Source organism: Ostrinia nubilalis, chromosome 15 (genome assembly GCF_963855985.1).
Source record: "Ostrinia nubilalis chromosome 15, ilOstNubi1.1, whole genome shotgun sequence".
In the NCBI taxonomy this organism is placed as follows: Eukaryota; Metazoa; Arthropoda; class Insecta; order Lepidoptera; family Crambidae; genus Ostrinia; species Ostrinia nubilalis.
Window position 1 is genome coordinate 6934180 of NC_087102.1, and position 18772 is coordinate 6952951.

Below are 18772 nucleotides of genomic sequence, written 5' to 3' on the forward strand. Positions count from 1 at the left end.
TGTGCTCACAGGCGCGTGGCGGCCCCGACTGATTTGCAACTTGAAGTTGTCGCGCGCTGTAGGTAATTATCTCGGCCGGCATAGGCGAGTGACGGAGGCCTGCTACAACGCTCTTAATAGATTTATCGTATTTCTACAAAAGTTTTTAAGAATGTAAACTTAGGATTGTCATATTATTGGAACAAATGAAACGAAGGAAGCTTTTGAAGGAATTTATTCCGAATTGCCTATTGTTCCGGTAATTGATGATCCTAAAAGACCTCCCAACAGAAGTGGTGGCACTGAATCGGGCCGGGCAGAGGCGTATGCCAGGAAAGCACACAAGAGCAGCCCCAACGTCAGTATAGTAGGTTTCTGGAACAAGCAAGATAATTTATCATCATCATTTCAGCCGTGAGAGGACGTCCGTTAGGTACTGAATATTTGAATATAACGTCGGCTGATTGCAAGAAGTCATTAACTACAAAAAGTCATTAAGTGTCCATACTAGCATGGCGATATTGGCCGCGACTTATACTATATTATGCAAAAATCGCTAAATGGATATCTGCCGTACTTTGGAAGATTTATTTTTGTAAAACTTGATAAATCCAGTTTCGTAAATTTTTATAGCATTAAAATAATTATTGTCCATTAATGATTTTGTGTCGTAACATAGTCGATACACACTTTGTTTTGACTAACTGCCAGAACTTAATAAAGATTTATAATTACTTTTTGTGTAAAAAACATTGGAACCAAATAGTGATAAAATCTGAGTCATGTCTATAAACTGTTTTCGAGAGTCATCACGGACCCTCTCGCGCGTAGGTTCGATGACTTCCAGCCTCCCGAACAAGCTGGATTCCGAAAAGATTATAGTACCATAGACCACATCCATACGCTGCGACAGGTTATACAGAAGACTGAGGAGTATAACTTGCCACTATGCTTGGCGTTCGTGGACTATGAGAAGGCCTTCGATTCGATTGAGACTTGGGCAGTGTTACAATCTCTCCAGCGGTGCCGTATTGACTATCGGTATATCGAGGTGCTGAAGTGCTTGTACAAAAACGCCACCATGTCGGTCCGAGTACAGGAGCAGAGCATGAAGGCGATTCCACTGCAGCGAGGCGTTAGGCAGGGAGATGTTATATCTCCGAAACTGTTCACCGCTGCATTGGAAGACGCTTTCAAACTCCTGGAATGGAAAGGATTCGGCATAAACATTAATGGCGAGTACATCACTCACCTTCGGTTTGCTGACGATATTGTGGTCATGGCAGAATCGTTGGAAGATCTTGGCACAATGCTCGAAGACCTTAATCGAGTTTCCCAACAGGTTAAGGCCTGAGGATGAACATGGACAAAACGAAGCTTATGTCGAATGTCCATGTTGCGCCCTACCCAGTTTCAGTTGGGAGCTCAACTCTCGAGATTGTTGACATGTATGTCTACCTCGGACAAACGATCCAGCTAGGTAGGTCCAATTTGAGAATCCAAATCGGCTGAGCAGCGTTCGGAAAACTACGTAACATCTTTTCGTCCAAAATACCGCAGTGCCTGAAGACGAAAGTTTACAACCAATGTGTGTTACCAGTGATAACTTATGTCTCGGAAACGTGGCCTCTCACTATAGGCCTTATTCAGAAGCTGAAAGTTGCACAGCGTGCTATGGAGAGGGCTATGGCTATGCTTGGTGTTTCTTTGCGAGATCGAATCAGAAATGAGGAAATCCGTAAACGAACTAAAGTCGCTGACACAGCCCGACGGATTAGAAAGCTGAAGTGGCAATGGACAGGGCATATAGTATGCAGAACTGACGGCCGATGGGGCAGCAAGGTTCTGGAATGGAGGCCGCGTACCGGAAAACGCAGCGTGGGACGTCCACCTACAAGGTGGACCGACGACATCGTAAAGGTAGCAGGGAAGCGCTGGATGCAGGCCGCTACCAATCGATCAACGTGGAAAGCATTAGGGGAGGCCTATGTTCAGCAGTGGACGTCCTATGGCTGAAATGATGATTATGATTGTTTATTATATTATTTTAAACGTAATTTAACTTGATTTTACATGTATCACGGTAATCCGATAAAGTATAAAGTAATAACTTCTTGGTTTGTTATAGTTGGCCGTCAGTCAAAAGACATTAACTTCATATTTAGATTTTTTTTAAATACTGTGTACGTTATTTTGAAATGCCAGTATAGCCTGACCAGGAACATAAAAACCCTGGCATAGAGGCGCGTCAATTGCATTTGATAGTGCAACACTGAGTACAGTCGTACCTGTGTTAATTAATAGGCTAACTTTATGTATCAGGATTACGGGCTAATTTGATATTTTCATAAATTAACGAAAAAATATTATTATAGGTAACCTGGTTTAAATAAATTAAATGAAACCATCAATCGAGCTAGTAGGATTTATTTTATTATTCATCAATAATAAAATTCAGAACTTGAATATTCAACTGCAATGTTTGCTCATGAACGCTTCAAACTCGGTACTTCTTTCCTAATTCCATAAAATTCAACACTTAGAAAGTGACAAAAAATTGTAAAATAGGTATAGTTGAAACAAACCACAGCAAATTTTTATAGTGGACTGTACTATGCGATAAACATGTCAGTCAATTTGACAACCTTTGTCGGAAACATTATTCAATGAAAATATTGTCCGAACCCTTAGTATTTCTCTTCGACAAACACTTTAACACATTGTAAACCACTTTTCTTTCACGACTATAAAAAGATTTTAGCAATTTAATTCACAAAATCAATTGGGCACATTTAAAATAATGTTTGTTTACACTTTGACAGCAATAGACTGACATGCAAGGTGACATGACAATGAAGTTTTCAGTTACTGTTGCCATTAAAAGAAATTAGTACCATTAGTTTTCCGCAACATGGCGAGGGTTTTTATGTTCCTGGTCAGGCTATAACTAAAAATGATTACTAAGACTTATTTTTATGTATCGGTATTTTCATTGCGGCGCTACCTATTTTTTTTTTTTTTAAATGGCTTTTTGTCTTTCCAAACTTTATTAAGCTATTTCTCGAAATCATGTTTCTTGCTAGTTAATTACTTCTTGCAATCAACCGACGATAAGCCTTTTTTGCGTTGAGCGGCTGTTCTGGTTCTATTAAGTCCTAGTATCACTACGACCGGCACCGATCTTTTGTGATCGCCACTATTTCCTTACAGTTCGCCTCCGAGTCCTGCATCCATTAAGTAGTACAGTATCTTTTGGGGGGCGATATGTTTCACATCTTGTGGGCTGAGGATGTGTTTGCCCCAATAGGCCTTGCGACTATGCAAAAATCTCGTCTCGTTTCAGCTAAATGACGTCCACTGCTGGACCAAGGCCTCCCCCAAGGTTTCCCACAATGAACGGTCCTGCGCTGCCCGCATCCAGGCTCTTCCCGCGACCTTTACCAGATCGTCGGTCCACCTAGTAGGAGGCCTGCCCACGCTACGTCTTCCAGCCCGTGGTCGCCACTCGAGAACTTTCCTGCCCCAACGGCCATCGTCTCTACGAGCTATGTGCCCCGCCCACTGCCACTTGATTTTAGCAATTCTGCGAGCTATGTCGGTTACTTTGGTTCTCCTGCGGATCTCCTCATTTCTGATTCGATCACGCAGGGAAACTCCGAGCATAGCCCGCTCCATCGCCCTTTGGGTGACCTTGAGCCTTCTTATGAGGCCCATAGTAAGCGACCACGTCTCAGATCCGTATACCATCACTGGCAACACACATTGGTCGAATACTTTCGACTTGATACACTGCAAAAATCTGCCGATATGATTTTTTGACTTGGCTACACACTTCACGATAGCGCAAATTTTCAAATGAAGCCAAAAGCTTTTGAAGGAATTACCTAATTCCGACTTGCTTTTTTGTGTTTTAATCTACTGGCTTTGATAATGATCCTAAAAGAATTCTCAACAGAAGTGGTGGCACTGAATCGGGACGCGCGGAGACGTACGCCATGAAAGCACAGAACAGCAGCCCCAACGTCAGTATAGTAGGATTCTGGAACAAGCAAGATACTTTATCATCATCATTTCAGCCGTAGGTAGGACGTCCATTGGTGAATATAGGCCTTGCGACTATGAAAAATCATATCGGCAATACTTGGCTACACACTTCACGATAGCGCGAATTTTCAGTGCGCGTGCGGTATAAAATGTCCAAAGACAGTTATAATTCTCGACTTATCGACCATTATTATCGCCATACTCGATACGGTCTGCGGTCAGGTCAAAGTGATCCGCAGCCCGCATCATGTATGAACAACATTGTCGGTCTCTACATTTTGTTTGTATGCGGTATGTATGACTGCGCGGGCATGAGCGAAGAACGCAAACCGCACCGTTGACAGATTGTCCTGACTAGATTGCCCTGACAGACAATGTTGTTCTCTCGTCTATACATGATGCGAGCTGGTTCACATTCACCTGATCGCAGAACACATCCAGTGTGAGGTTTATGAATAAACAATTAAGACAATAAGAAAATCAAACACTTACAAACATCATCGCGGTTTGTTCCAAGTTGCAGTAACGATATGGCAGTGAAAACTCAAAGTGGGCACTATTTATACTCAGATCGCCAGGATGGATCCAAGACTGGTTTTGATGTTTCGCGAATACGGAAAAAAAAATTAACCTTTTAATGGTATTTATTTAACCTTGACTCTACGTTTTAATTTTTGTTTTGCGTTTTATAATGAATAATATTTTTACACTATGCAAATACATAGAATATGTTATGAATATAATAACTAATAAAATAAAATAAAAATAAATATAGTAGATACAGTCGAGTTCATAAATTTATTGGCAGTAGTGCAGACAAAGCTGCGCTACCGCAACATGTTAATGAACAATTTTAATGATTACATTTCATTGATATTTGAGTTTTTATTGACATATTATAATCGTTAGAACTCTAACAATATTTTGCAACATTGGCACTGCCAATAGTATATTAATGAACTCGACTGTACCTATCTTTTAGCTTTGCGTTTTGCATTCTCTAATACTCTTGTAATCCTCTATGTTATTGTAATTCAAATTGTAGAACGGGTTTGGATTGGACCCTAAAAAGTCCGAAATAATGGGCGACTCTTGAATACGTCAAAGTCTATGGTCAGTGTAACCCTACACTCGGGGAGGGTTCTGTAGGATACCACCAAGCGTTATTTTCTTTGGGATAGTCCTTTGGTGTCATAATCTATAGAAGAAAGAAAGAAAGAGTAGTGCAATGGGATATGGGACACCATAAAGACTAAGATTATAGCTACTTTATGCGTAGCTTTCGGTTGACAAAATCTGCAGTCATCGAGTAGGTAAATCTCGGGGCTTTTAGGTATTTTTCGATAAACAACTTAAAGTTATTACTCTACGATATGACATTCAACAAAAACTTTGACCGACCGCAAGCTTGTTGTTTTTTTTCCCAACTTGTCCGAGAACCCAAAAAAGGTTGGTATCCCTACTGCCATCACCTATATGTAATTCGACTGCATATTAGATGCATATCGCGGTTGGTAAATCAGTATTAAAATTACACTCGGTGAACGGTGTGAATAATTGAGTCATTTTCCACACGGTTTGCTGAATGAATAAAATAATTACTTTTTGACGCAAAATGTTAACTTTATTAATCTGTGGATATATTTTAAAAGTCGTTCAACAACCAATTCTTTTTTACTTTTAAAAAGTTATTTTACCAAAAAAAGGTTTTCTTTCCGCAAAACATTTTTAATTAGTACTATTTATTTCTAAGTAGTCTCTCTAAGCTTTTATATGTATTAATTCTGCAACGCGAGTCAATTCTCAAAGTCTCTTTCATTGCGATATTTCTTTTTCTAAATCTAGTTTTTTTTTTTCAATTTACTTTCAAATCAAGGGCGTTCATTTCCCGGCGGAAAATGAAAAGATTCAATAAGCCACCGTTACATGTCCCAGCACTGGTTGTAGAATTCGAATTTGAAAATCGGATAAATCATTCCATTTCTTAGCGCGTTCTCACTTAGCTGCCAGTGCTGGCACCGATTTGTGACCACATGGGGACGTGTTCCAAGTTTGAAATTATTTTTGCGGACACGAGCAATCCGATAAATTGCGGTTAAATCGAATGTCATTTGTTTGCGTTTCCTTATTTTTTTTTTGTCAACATTTGAATGGCCAGAATTCGATTTTGATAATAAAAAATACATAACGTATTATCTGCACTTGCTTATGGCACGGTTGATACAATCTTGCCATATTACACGTACGAACGGGTCTTGCCAGAATATTGCTTAAAAATGTGTTGAAGGAAAGAATTCGAACGCGACAAAGTCACCATCACGCGGACAAAGCTTCTAAAGACCCATTGTGAGGGTCCCGTCTAGTTTAATACCTCCCATTTCACCTCCTTTGTATGGCAGGAATGTCTTTCTCTAGGTTTTAAATAGTAAAGATTAAGTAATATCCCTTATGAATGCCTATTGACGTTGAGGTTTGTATTGGAACTTGGCAGTTGAGCGAGTGCCTTCGTGATCTTGTTATTATTTGTAGTGGTTTATTCTTTCTTATTAGTTTAGTAGGACATACTTGTACTCTTAACGATACTCGAATTAGATGTTTCTGTCTTTTTGGCATTTTTTTCTCAATATTACTTTTATTTTTATTGTGTCATATACTACCTATTAATAGACAAGTTTTCTTTATCAATGAGTTCTTCTAAATAACGTAAGATATTAAAAAGCTCAGTTCTCAATGCGGGTATGTAATCAATCAGTATGCCCGCATTTTATTTATCAAGATTAGGCTAGAAAGATTGGTTTGGTGGACCCACTTGAACCTTGACTTTACTGACCACTTTGAAACAACGGCAGTGTAAACAAAAGAACAAACTTTTAGATGCTGGCCAGTAAGAATAAAAAACTGAAAAGCAACATTTTGGCGCTATTCAGAAAATAAAATTTAAAATTTTGAAAGGCGTTCCATAACGTTTTTGCACAAAATTGTAAAGAAATAAAATCAAAATCAAAATCAAAATCAAAAATATTTATTCAGTTTAGACCACAAGTGGCACTTATGAACGTCAATAGAAAATAATAAAAAAAGAAAAGGTAGCCCTTATGGGGCACTTTACATGTCTCCTTATCTTTTGGGCCCTACCAGCGCTTCGAGACAAACATATGGCAAGTGCTGAGAAGAAACGCCGGAACAAACTCAGTCACCACTTATTTCCAGGAATTATCTAACGGTAAGAATAGTCAAATTTAAGTACATCAAATATGTGCAGACTGAACTGACCACGCATCCTTGTCATCAATATAGTCTCGAACCTTGTAGTACCCTTTGGACATAAGGGTATTTTTTATATGTATCTTAAATTTGTTTATTGGCAATTCGACAAGGTTGTGTGGTATTTTGTTAAATATGGTAATACATTTCCCCAAGAATGAATTACCTATCTTATGCAACCTAAATGATGGAACAGCAAGTTTATTCTTATGTCTCGTGTTAAATGAGTGGACGTCACTTTTCTTAGTAAATAAATGTATATGTTTACGGACATACATAATGTTATCAAATATGTATTGCGAAGCCACAGTCAATATATTGATTTCTTTAAAAACTTCTCTAAGCGAGTCACGTGGTTTAAGACCGTATATTGCCCGGACAGCTCTTTTCTGTAAAATGAAAATTGATTCTATGTCTGCTGCTGAGCCCCACAGTAAAAGACCATAAGACATAATACTATGAAAATAACTAAAATATACAAGCCTTGCTGTTTCAACATCAGTCAAGTTTCTGATCTTTCTCACCGCAAAGGCAGCTGAACTAAGTCTTCCCGCCAAGGCAGCAATATGGGGGCCCCATTGTAATTTACAGTCTAGGGTAATACCTAGAAAGACAGTAGAGTTTATCAGTTCAATGCGTTCATTATTTACTGTAATATTAGTATTAACTTGTTTGACATTAGGCATAGTGAATTTTAAACATTTAGTTTTTTTTGCGTTTAATAGCAAATTATTAGTTGTAAACCAGTCTAATACTTTGGAAAGAGCATTATTCACGTCGTCAAATATTTCCTGACGCCTGTCAGTTTTAAAAATTAAAGAAGTGTCATCAGCAAATAATACTATCTCACAAAGGTCCTTTGAAAAAAAAGGTAGATCATTTATATAAATCAGAAAGAGCAATGGTCCCAGTATTGAGCCTTGGGGCACTCCCATTTTTAGGGGGGCGCCCGAAGAGTTAGTTCCGTGAATATTTACTTTTTGTAATCTGTCTGAGAGATAAGAGTGTAATAGGCTTAAGGCCTTGCCTGATACGCCATAATGTTCTAGCTTAAATAACAGAGTTTGATGATCAACACAGTCAAACGCCTTCGATAAGTCACAAAATACACCAATAGCATCTTTTTTCTCCTGCCAAGCATCGAAAATGTGTTTGATAAGAGCAACCCCTGCATCGGTCGTACTTTTCCCTTTTGTGAACCCATATTGTTTTTCATGAAACAGTTTATTTAAGTTAAAATGAGACAGTAGTTGATTGAAAATAATTTTTTCAAATATTTTACTGAGCGCAGGTAGTATCGATATAGGTCTAAAGTTGGATGGGTCACTTTTGTCTCCTGCTTTAAATAATGGTATGATTTTACTATGTTTCATCAGGGTAGGGAACTGACCTTCGTTAATACATTCATTAAAGAATATTATGGCACATACTAATATGACCTATAATATCACCATTATTTTGCCCTACATCGTATCCCCATGGATAAATGTGCCCCCGATGGCATCAGGGCGAAAGTAAAATTTAATATAAAAACCCTTTTGGCTGATAAAAATGAAATTTTCATCCGCAATATGCGTAATAATTCGTATGTTCCCCACGAAAATTATGATGTTGACGTTCTGAAATGGGTAAATAAATAGGAATAAGTTTATTATGATGATTTATTAAATAAAATAAATAAGTTAGCGACACACATCATAGAGTTAAAATAACAATGAAAATGTGTAGACTCAGAGTCCGAATCTGAATATTACATGAGACTTTCTAAAAGAAGTAATTTTACGCTACTCGCTGCATATAAACAAAGTTTTTGTCCGGTGAAAAATGCAATATAATTATAAAACATGTAATATAACTCGAGTAATTACTTGTAGATGTCTGGATTCCGTTGTTAACTATGTAATTGTTAAGTTGGTTTAAATTACTGTTTATGAAACTGTTCTCCGATTGATTTATAACACTCAACTAAATTGTTTGGTACCTAATTTTATTGTTACTCAACAGATTTGGTTAAATAACCAATTATAGTAACAAGACGAATAATTAAAGGGCTAGGCCTTATTATCATTGTTTTACGTTAATTCTTCAATTAGGTAAGTGTATTAGATAATGACCCCAATATCATTTTCACCCAATTTAGATAAGACCTAATCTTATCATTATTCAAACAGCATTCCTGTACCTTCACACATGAAGAAGGGTTTGGGGTAGGGGTTCATCGAACTGTGGGAAGACGGGGTAAGTTGTATCGGCTTTGTCCCTTTATGGGCATTGTCGCTCACTTGTCTTTGCACCTTGCTTTGTTGGGGAGAGATACAGGGTGATCTTTTTTGGACATCTAAATCAAAGGCGATAATCTCACAATACAGAAGTAAGTGCCTAATTCAAATATGATTATCCAACCCTGATACTAAAAAGGTTTCACGTCTTTTTGATCTTAGTAAATTCTTCTTCTATTCTAAAACAGTAAGTGAACCTACATAAAATAAACAGAACATCAGCGGATATTAGAAAATATCTTGACAATATTAGAACTGGCCTCGAGACATTTCTCAGTCGAGCGCTATCTTCGGTTGCATATTTGCTAAACTTCAAAAGAATTTTTAAACATATTTGAACACCCTGTATATCAAAATGAATTTCAGTGTCCATATCAACATTACCGTAAACTGTGCAACATAATAAAGAGTTAACTGTGTGAATAACAGCATCCTTTTGTGGTCCATTGTTGTTTTGTGAGAACGTCTTAGAAAAATAGGGGTCACTTGGCGGTACGTCACACTGCCCTACAACATTGTTAGAAAATAGATAGATAAAGGAATAGAATAGAGCACAGAGTTAATAGTCCACTGTGGTCCACAAATGAAATTTGAATAAAAATGAGGAGACAAATATACAGCTTTTATACGGTCATCGTCTCTATGATAAATGGAGATTCTGCTAGTGATGGATCGCTAGTACTTAATTATGTGATCTCATCTTTAAATTGTGTTAAAATTGGTATAGTACCTAGTAATAATATTAAAAAGCTTTTAACTAATCAATTATCAAATCTATAAGAACTCATCCAATCAGAACAGAAACGTAATGCCAACTCGAAATAATTTTAGTAAATCACAGCACAGAATGTGACAGAATCGTCGCGTAATTACTAAAACTACCACTTGAACTGCTCTAGAATAATTGGGTCAGGAAATTTTATTAAGCCAAACTGTTATTACAGGATAGTTTTAATCAACGTCTCGGTCTTCCCGCCTTTGCGGGGGCTCCAGGGGTCGGGCTTGAGACCATAATTTCAAATTACGCCGTGGACACAGTAGAAGATTACGTCGAAGGCAGTCACGGTGTCTGAATACCGTTGTTGCACGAGTGAGAGATATACGCCGACTGAACAATACCGGTAATGGGTAAACAGTACCTATAGTATATTTATTAGACATGAATTAAACTCGTTGGGATGATCGATGGGTGGTGGCGGTGGCCAACGGCAAGTTAGAACTCAATCGTTGGCTAAGACTTATCTAGGCTACCTCATATCCTACACTCCTAACTCCTAACTCAATACTCTCACATTCCGATGAGTCAAAATTGATGTTATAGAACTTATACTAATTATAAACAATCATTGTTGTTATGAATTTTCGTCAATAACTCGCAAAAATATGCGAGTAATAAAAAGATTATAACTTCACATCATTATCTCAGTTAATAAAACGTATCGCATTTAAATTTTGATAAATATTTAAATTAAGATGCATTAATGTCTGCGGCTTTAAATTGAGATAAAACAGTAACAAATACATAGCGAATGTGATCTCGTTAAATGTAAAAAACTTCAAAGGCGAATCAGATCATACCAACAAAGTAGCGGTAAAATAAGATATCAAGGGTTCGAAATGACTGCCGATAACAAAGATGCCGTTATGTGACCTGAAAAGATCTCCAAGACTAATCAAAGAGATTAGCTTATTATATTCCACTTCCCTCGTCTCATAGAAATCAATCTTGGTAATAAAATCGTTTATTTGGAAGATAAAATCGTACAGTGGTATCTCACTCTACCTTGTTCTAAGCAACTTTATTGTAAAACCCCGCGAATAATTCTCGCAGCTTTTCTTATGAAACTAAGTCCTTGGTTACAATAATGGAATTTCCCCCTTTATTTGTTGCAACACTTGTAAGTCTTGGCCAAGTGTTATTAATTAGCATTGTGTTTGATAGTTAGACCGGAATTACATTTACATTTACAGCGGTCATAAAATCAAAATGCTAAACAATTTCGACCCAAAGAAAGCCCTAAGGCGTCCTGCGACTGCCACTTACTTTCTCACATCGATTGCACATTTCTTAAGATATAATTACCGTTGCGTATTTGCCCGTTCCATGGTTGCGTCGAAAGGCGTTCACGAAATCGTTCCTACCTCCAGGGCAGCAGGGATTACTCCAAATTATTACCCACAACACAACCCGCTAAATTGGTTTTAGAAAGTTCGCCATTAGACGAAAGTTTGTCGTGTTCGTGATATATTCCTAAGCTGTATTTATTGGTTTTGTCGATGCGTGAACTGTGACCTTACCTAATCGCAATATGTGATTTTCACGTAGCGCATTATCTTTCGGTATCGACTTGAATCGTTTTTCAATTATTATTCATGAATGTCAATACAATTTATCGATATTTATCTTACAGTAATGAATTATACATCAGTATTTGAAAGCAATATATTTTATCTAAATATCAAATCAATTATTGCTTTTGAATCAAACAATTGTCCACCTTTATCAATTGCATAATGAAATACAGTTAAAGTGACTTTGTTTATTAAACATAGAATAAACTTTCACACACTTTTTACAAATGTGGTGACAAATGGGAGTAAGTATGCTAATCAAAAGTCGGTCAGATCAGGTCAAACCTGGTCATGGTCCCATCGGAATGGCAAAACCAAAACGAGATTGAGAACTAGTTGATGATAATCTTAACAATTGAAGATCAGGTGCAGCGTCCACTAACGCGACACCTATCGCGAAAACCGGCTCGAATGCTAATATAATTGCATAAATTAACGTTTCAAAAAGCTTTAGAGGTAATTTCGTGTATACTTCAGATTCTATCAACGATTTATAAATTATAGCCATTATATTTATCAAAACATAGCGTTAATGAATTGGATGGTGTCAAACCTGTTAATGCTAGTCAACTGCTGCTATTAGTTGATAGTAAAGCTCTTTCAGAGCCGATTTGTGGAACCATGCCTCTACTTTAGATAAGTTATTAATGGTCTCTGTTTTGTTTTGTTTCAGGTGAGATACTGGCTGATAATTTTGGGTAAATAATTACACAAATAACAACTTGGAAACGTAAGTAATTGATCGGGAAATGATTAGAGATCTAACAAAAATCCACTGGTTCTAATTTTTACAATCGCTTATGCGTTGTGACCGGTAAAATTCTCATGGCACTTTATGTCCCATGTTGAGTTAATTATGGGTCTAACTGGACGGTGACCCTTTTGAGATGGCCCTTTCGAAGAGAGTCGGGTGGAGAGTGTATATTTAAGTTCTTTTGCTAACGTAATGGAAGGTCTTTGCCCTTTGCTAATGGCAGGTAAGGAAGAAAATACACAAAAGCTTCCTCGGAGCGTTTAAGGCTGATAACCACCAAAGTACGAGTAAGTGCTGCGATCATTATTCATTTTGCAATCATTATTTTTGTTTTGGAAATAAAACTCATGAATAATTTCAAGCTTTCAACGCGAGTGTTTTAGAACGGTTGATGGATTTAAGGGATAGCGTCTAAACTTGGGATAGGTATATCTTCATTTTATTCTTGATAATCCACCACTAGACAAATTCTTCTTTTATTTTTTTGTATGTTTTAGTAATACTTACATGACGAATATGACGATGTTAAATAAACTTATCTTCTCATTAGAATATTGTTTTGGTCGTGTCTTGTGAGTTGCGTGTTGGTTATTTGGTTGGTATTGGTTAGCATTACAATTGCGAACACAGAAATCTTAAATCTTTGATGAAGTGATGACGGTCGTCCGTTGCATAGTAATGCAAATTCTTTGTACTGCACGGTTTAAATTGAGCAAAATTATGACTAACTCTATCGAAATGAAGTCTGAATACCAAAGCAGCACTAATGTATTTTTCTCGAAATAGGTGAGCTACTGTTAAGGCAATATTCTTTTATGCTCATTGAATTATGCTTCTGCAATCCCTATTGTGTCAACCTAACATTTTGATTCTTGAAGACTCCAAGGTTTTCTTACATAACCCTGCGGCTTGTTTCTCCAAATTAATATTGAAGTTTTGAATGCTTAATTGGGGTGTTAGGAACAATGCGGCACAACTGAACCACACCCTACCGTTTACCGTACAGGTGGTTGGTACTAGCACAGTGACCCCTTTCTGTTCTCAGCGTGACGTCCCCACACCCTTCTCGATTGCCGATAATCTCACCATCTCGACGCCAAATTAGGAAGCTGTGAGATCTCGATAAGGCGTCGAATAGGGGCGCACCTAGATGTAATAAATACGCGGTTGCGTGAGCTTTTATTATGTGAAGCAACATGCCACAGACTCCAAACGCTTCCTTGAAATCCGTTGATCTACTGGCGTTTTCACTTGTTCAACTTGAGCATTGTGGTTGGCATGTGACTGAAATAACGGTTTAAGGAAGCGACAAAACGGTGAAATTATTTAGAGCCTCTACGGTCATTAATATGTTGCGATTAGACCAGACCAAGAGCAGTATAATAAATGGGAAGGCGGAACCAGGCTTTTAATTGCTACAATTCAGATAGAAATTATTATAGCTAAATTGATATTCACTTGCGTTTATGAGAAGTAATTTTGTCATAAAATCTTTGCGATTACGTGCTTGTAAAACTGCATTATATTTTGATTAATTAATTTGGTAATTAGTTATAAATAATTAAGTTTTATTAGAGTCATCATTTGTTATTAGGATTATTATCTCAATAATCAACTAATCTAGAACATAATTCAAAATACCTAGAAAAAAAAAATTTTTTATCCGTCTCGCATGGATTTCCGTCATAGACAGCTTTATGCGATTGTTCGCGTTTAAAAGATAAGTTCAAAGACTCTAAAGCCTGTGTTGTTATAGGTATTCATATTATCAAAGTTAATAATATTTATTGTCATATTCCTAACTTTATAAATGCTGTGTTTACCTCCCCTCTTTTCATTTTAAAAATAAAATCAAAGTTAGCTAATTTGAAGAATGATCAAGTCATATTATTATCTTCTTCTTCTTCTTTTATTTTGGCCACGACTAAGTCATTATCTCAAGAAGTAATAAGGTACTAGTAGAATTTATCAAAACTGATTCAAATAACCAAAGGCCTACGTGTCGTCGGGAATATTATTCTTCATTTATGTTCATCTCGAAACGGAGTGAAGAGACGTGTAGGCATCAATAAAATTTGCAGGTGAATAATATTACGGTGACGTCTGTGCGAGGAGGTGCGAGGTAGGTTTGCGCTCCATAACAAAAGGAAATGATAACCATGTAAGGGAGTCTTCCTATTATGACATTTGATAAATAGGTCAGCAAGATTTTTTGTTCTCATTTTAATATCTTTGCAAAATATTATGTATTTTTAAACGCCTTGTAGCACGTAGGTAGGATACGATGTTAAATTAAACTTGCCGAGATAAGGTGTTTTTAAACTTTTAAGTGCACACGTACCTAGTTAAAGTTGTCAGAATTTAATAAAGATTAATATTGCAACAAACAAACAAACTAATGAATCAATACATTTCACATTACAATACAACGTAATTTTTTCAAACAACAATCCGTTCGATTTGTTTGTCGGCCGGCCGCGCTGCGACTTGCGCACGCGTTGCATCTCCGCCGGCCAGCCAATCATCGCGTCAGTCGTTGAACGCCAGTCGTCGAGCGCGCTCGTGACGCTCGCCGCAATGTAACCGCCCGTGTGTGCCGAATTTTTTTTTTAATAAGTTTTAAAAACAAATCGACAGTTGACATTCAGGAAAAGATGTGCATTTTTGTGGAAATGTGCCAGTTTTCTCTGACAACGTGACTAAACGTGCTATAGGATTTGATCGATTAACATTACATTGTATCGATAAATCTGCTGGATGTTTAACATGGTGATTGTCAGCGTTTTTAACAGGTCAGTGATATTTAATTGATTTCGAGATGCATTGCATGTTGTGTGTTATTGTGATAACGATAATAAATTATTTATGCACATTGTAATTGATTTTTGTTAGGCGTTTCCGTTTGCATGGTTACTTATTTGTATGTAAGATCTCCGTGCGTTAAATATTCATATTTTTTACGTTTGTTACAACAACTCGCGTTAACAGAATGATTAGTGATGTGACTTAACGTTTTCACTTACATTAGCTACTTAAAAAATGAATCCAAGTTTAATTATGTAGGTACTAAACTCCTAATTCATTAGCTTTTTTTGGCTTAACCGAGCAAATGAATCATAACATTATCGTCCAAACTTGATTTTTCATCATAATTCATCAGTTCTGTAATCTTGTTATGTATTGGATGTGGGTGATTAGGTACGAACCTACGTACAGGTAGGTGTATAAGTGCTAGATTTAGGTGTTTACTTAATGCTACAGGTGGGTGGGTGGCGATCCTACCTCAGTTATTATTAATAATACCTATTTAAAAGTAGGTAGGTACCTCCTATGATAATGTAACAAACATTGCAATCCTACGCACCATTGTTTTCTGATTGATATCAACTTCCTCATTTTTATCACTATAAACATTTTATAAGACCCATATTTACATACAGGACCTACTTAATATTACTTTTTAACTTGATTTTTTTCCGGATTTTAAGGTCGATGTGAAATCTAATTTGAGTTGAAATCTTTGGGTTCATAGTCCACTGTTTTGTGACTTTACTTTAAGGCTAAAAAAAATACAATAATATTGTCTTTGGGTAGGTACTAAATAGTAAATAGGTACCTAATCTAATGGCGCAAGTACCTACCTACACTACGAGAAAAATGGACCAAGACTATTTAGGTACTCTGCCAAGACGAAGCTCGAGCCCGCACACCGAGAAGTACAGAATAAGTTTTAGTTAGGTACCTACCTACCAAGGTCCGAAGTATGGGCGACGAACTTTGAGTGTAGTATTGGTGGTACCTCAGATCATAGAAGGATGGTACCTACATATTTACATACTTTCCTTCCTTATTAGCTAAATATCCTATGATGCGAGGAAAAAATGCACGTAACGAATTACAGTATGTTACACACCCTGTAGGTTCTTGACCAGGCAAGCCTAACCTACATAGGGTAATTGCGCCGGTTTTCCGTCCAGCTCCTGTTTTCGTCCATTTGACCGACTTGCCACAAACAAATACGGAAAATTAGAATACAAACCTAACTTTCCGTGCAAGTTTGGACTTGTTACAATCTATAATATCTAAGTAACAGTTCTGCCTGCATGAATATGTAATTTGACAAGTAATAAGTCCAAAAAAATCTACGGAAGTTGCTGCTGCACACAGGTGAATAGAAAACGTCATCAAGTTAGAAAAAAAACGTGCCGGTAGGGAACTTTCATGGTATGTTTAATTACTGTTTTAGCTACTTTACGTAATGTTTTTGGCACGTATGACTAATTATTAGCATAATAAACACTATTTTAAGGATTTATTAAAGTTTTTGTGTAGAAATCTTAGATAATTAAGTGGACTAATACTAGCATAACAATTTTGCAAGATTTTGGTTTTCGTCCACGTGGACGGAAACCCTGACACCTAGTTAATATTTTTAATAATCATTTTACTTCAATGGACCTACAAAATACAATGCTTTTTCTTCCAATATGATCTTTATTGCTATTACATTAAACATTTTAGTTTACGTCCACTTTTTAACAGTGATATACCCATAAAAACCGTTAAAAAGATGTGGACGAAAACAAAAAACAGCTTTAAACGTTGTTGTGTTTTCGTCCATGACGTCATGAGCAAGTACTGGGGTGGACGAAAACCAAAATTAGCTATTCCTGTAGATTAGTTTTCGTCCATTTGTCCTTCGACCTATTGCAATATTTTCCTAAATTTAGGTAAGAAACTTATTTAAATCTTTTTGATATCATTTGAAAGCTAACAAAATTACCTTTCAAATGATATACCACAATCCATAGTTACTGTATTGTAGAATTGGTTTTAATTTAATAATTCAACTGCACCCTTTTTTCTACACAGTGGTCGAAAACTAGCGTACACTAGGACGAAAACTGATTTTTTTGGACGAAAACTAGTGAAATCGCCTCTTTTGCATAAAATATTTTTTATAAAAAAACCTGTGGTATTTACCTATTGTCATATAATATTAACGTAAAGTAGACTATATAAGGACTAAAATGACATATGATACATATGAGTAAGGGTATTTTAAGATATTCATTTCGCATCACAAAGTTGGCAACTCCGATAATTGGACGAAAACTAGCGCACTTACCCTACATACAGCAGTGCAAGAAAGAAGCTTTATTAAACCACCCATTAAAATTATACTTACATGGATATTTTAGTTGCAAACATTAGAATGAAATCCTACAAAAAACATTGTTAAGATCCAATTAAAAGCAAATATGTAGGAACACCTTTTTTCCAATTTTTCTTATTCTGAGCAATTAGACTACCGACTACCTTCGAATTTAAACTTCGAACCACTTGCCCTTACATAATAAACGCCTTGTCACTTTCCACACTACACCGGAGATCGAAACCCTTTTATTTGCGTTTCGCATCATGCCCCTCGTTCCCATGCGCAAGGCGAACTCCAAATTCGTCACGGTATCACCAACATTAGCAACTGGTACCAGGCCTGTTCATCTCCGCGAGTTTACATCGAAAACAAAACACGCACGATGGCCCACCTACAGGATACTATTCGACAAGGCCTCACATACGAGCGAACATTGACAGTTGACTTACGCACGCGTATTCTTGTGTATGATGGAAGAAAATAAAGAAAATGGTGTACTAAATACTGTGCAGTATTTAACTGCCTAAATAATAATAAAAACACAGAATTTTTTTTAAGTTGCCTCAAGACACTGAGAGGTAAATAAGTAGTTAATATTGTTCATGATAATTTGTATTTCCTCCGCCATTTTCCGCAGTTTGGCACCTCACGTCACATCATTTTACCGAAGTCAGCCCTATAGCTTCGGCGCAGTGCCGATAACTGACGTTTGACAACAAAATGGTGCTTGACTCTTGAGACAGGCTAAATTACACCATATTGTTATTGAAATTGAGCATACATTTTTTTAAATACCTTCGCGAAGTAAAACTTCTGTACGTAGTACTTATTATTATTCTGTGCTGGTACCTGGTGTCATGTGACGTAGGTATATGGACTGTCGTGTGACGAGTGCATCACGCTCTTCCTCAAACCACAGAATAAGTAATAGTACAGGTACAG

The 18772-nt window shown here is 36.9% G+C and overlaps 1 protein-coding gene and 1 long non-coding RNA gene across 3 annotated transcripts in view; one reads left to right on the forward strand and one right to left on the reverse strand.

Moving 5' to 3' along the window:
• LOC135078843 (rap1 GTPase-activating protein 1) overlaps nucleotides 1-18772 on the forward strand; it is a 394789-nt gene that overhangs the window by 174868 nt on the left and 201149 nt on the right. The window contains exon 1 of one of the 2 annotated variants that reach the window (XM_063973403.1): nucleotides 15220-15464. The exons of the other annotated variant lie outside the window; for it this stretch is intronic. Within the exon in view, the coding sequence (XP_063829473.1) occupies nucleotides 15430-15464 (35 nt within the window). The 5' untranslated portion in view covers nucleotides 15220-15429. Of the gene's footprint in view, nucleotides 1-15219; nucleotides 15465-18772 lie in introns of those variants that run through there. 2 annotated transcript variants of the gene reach the window in all.
• On the reverse strand, nucleotides 200-4602 carry LOC135078849 (uncharacterized). The gene is made up of 2 exons (XR_010258680.1): nucleotides 4516-4602; nucleotides 200-354 (listed from the first exon to the last, which is right to left on the reverse strand). It is a non-coding gene; the product is annotated as an uncharacterized LOC135078849 (long non-coding RNA).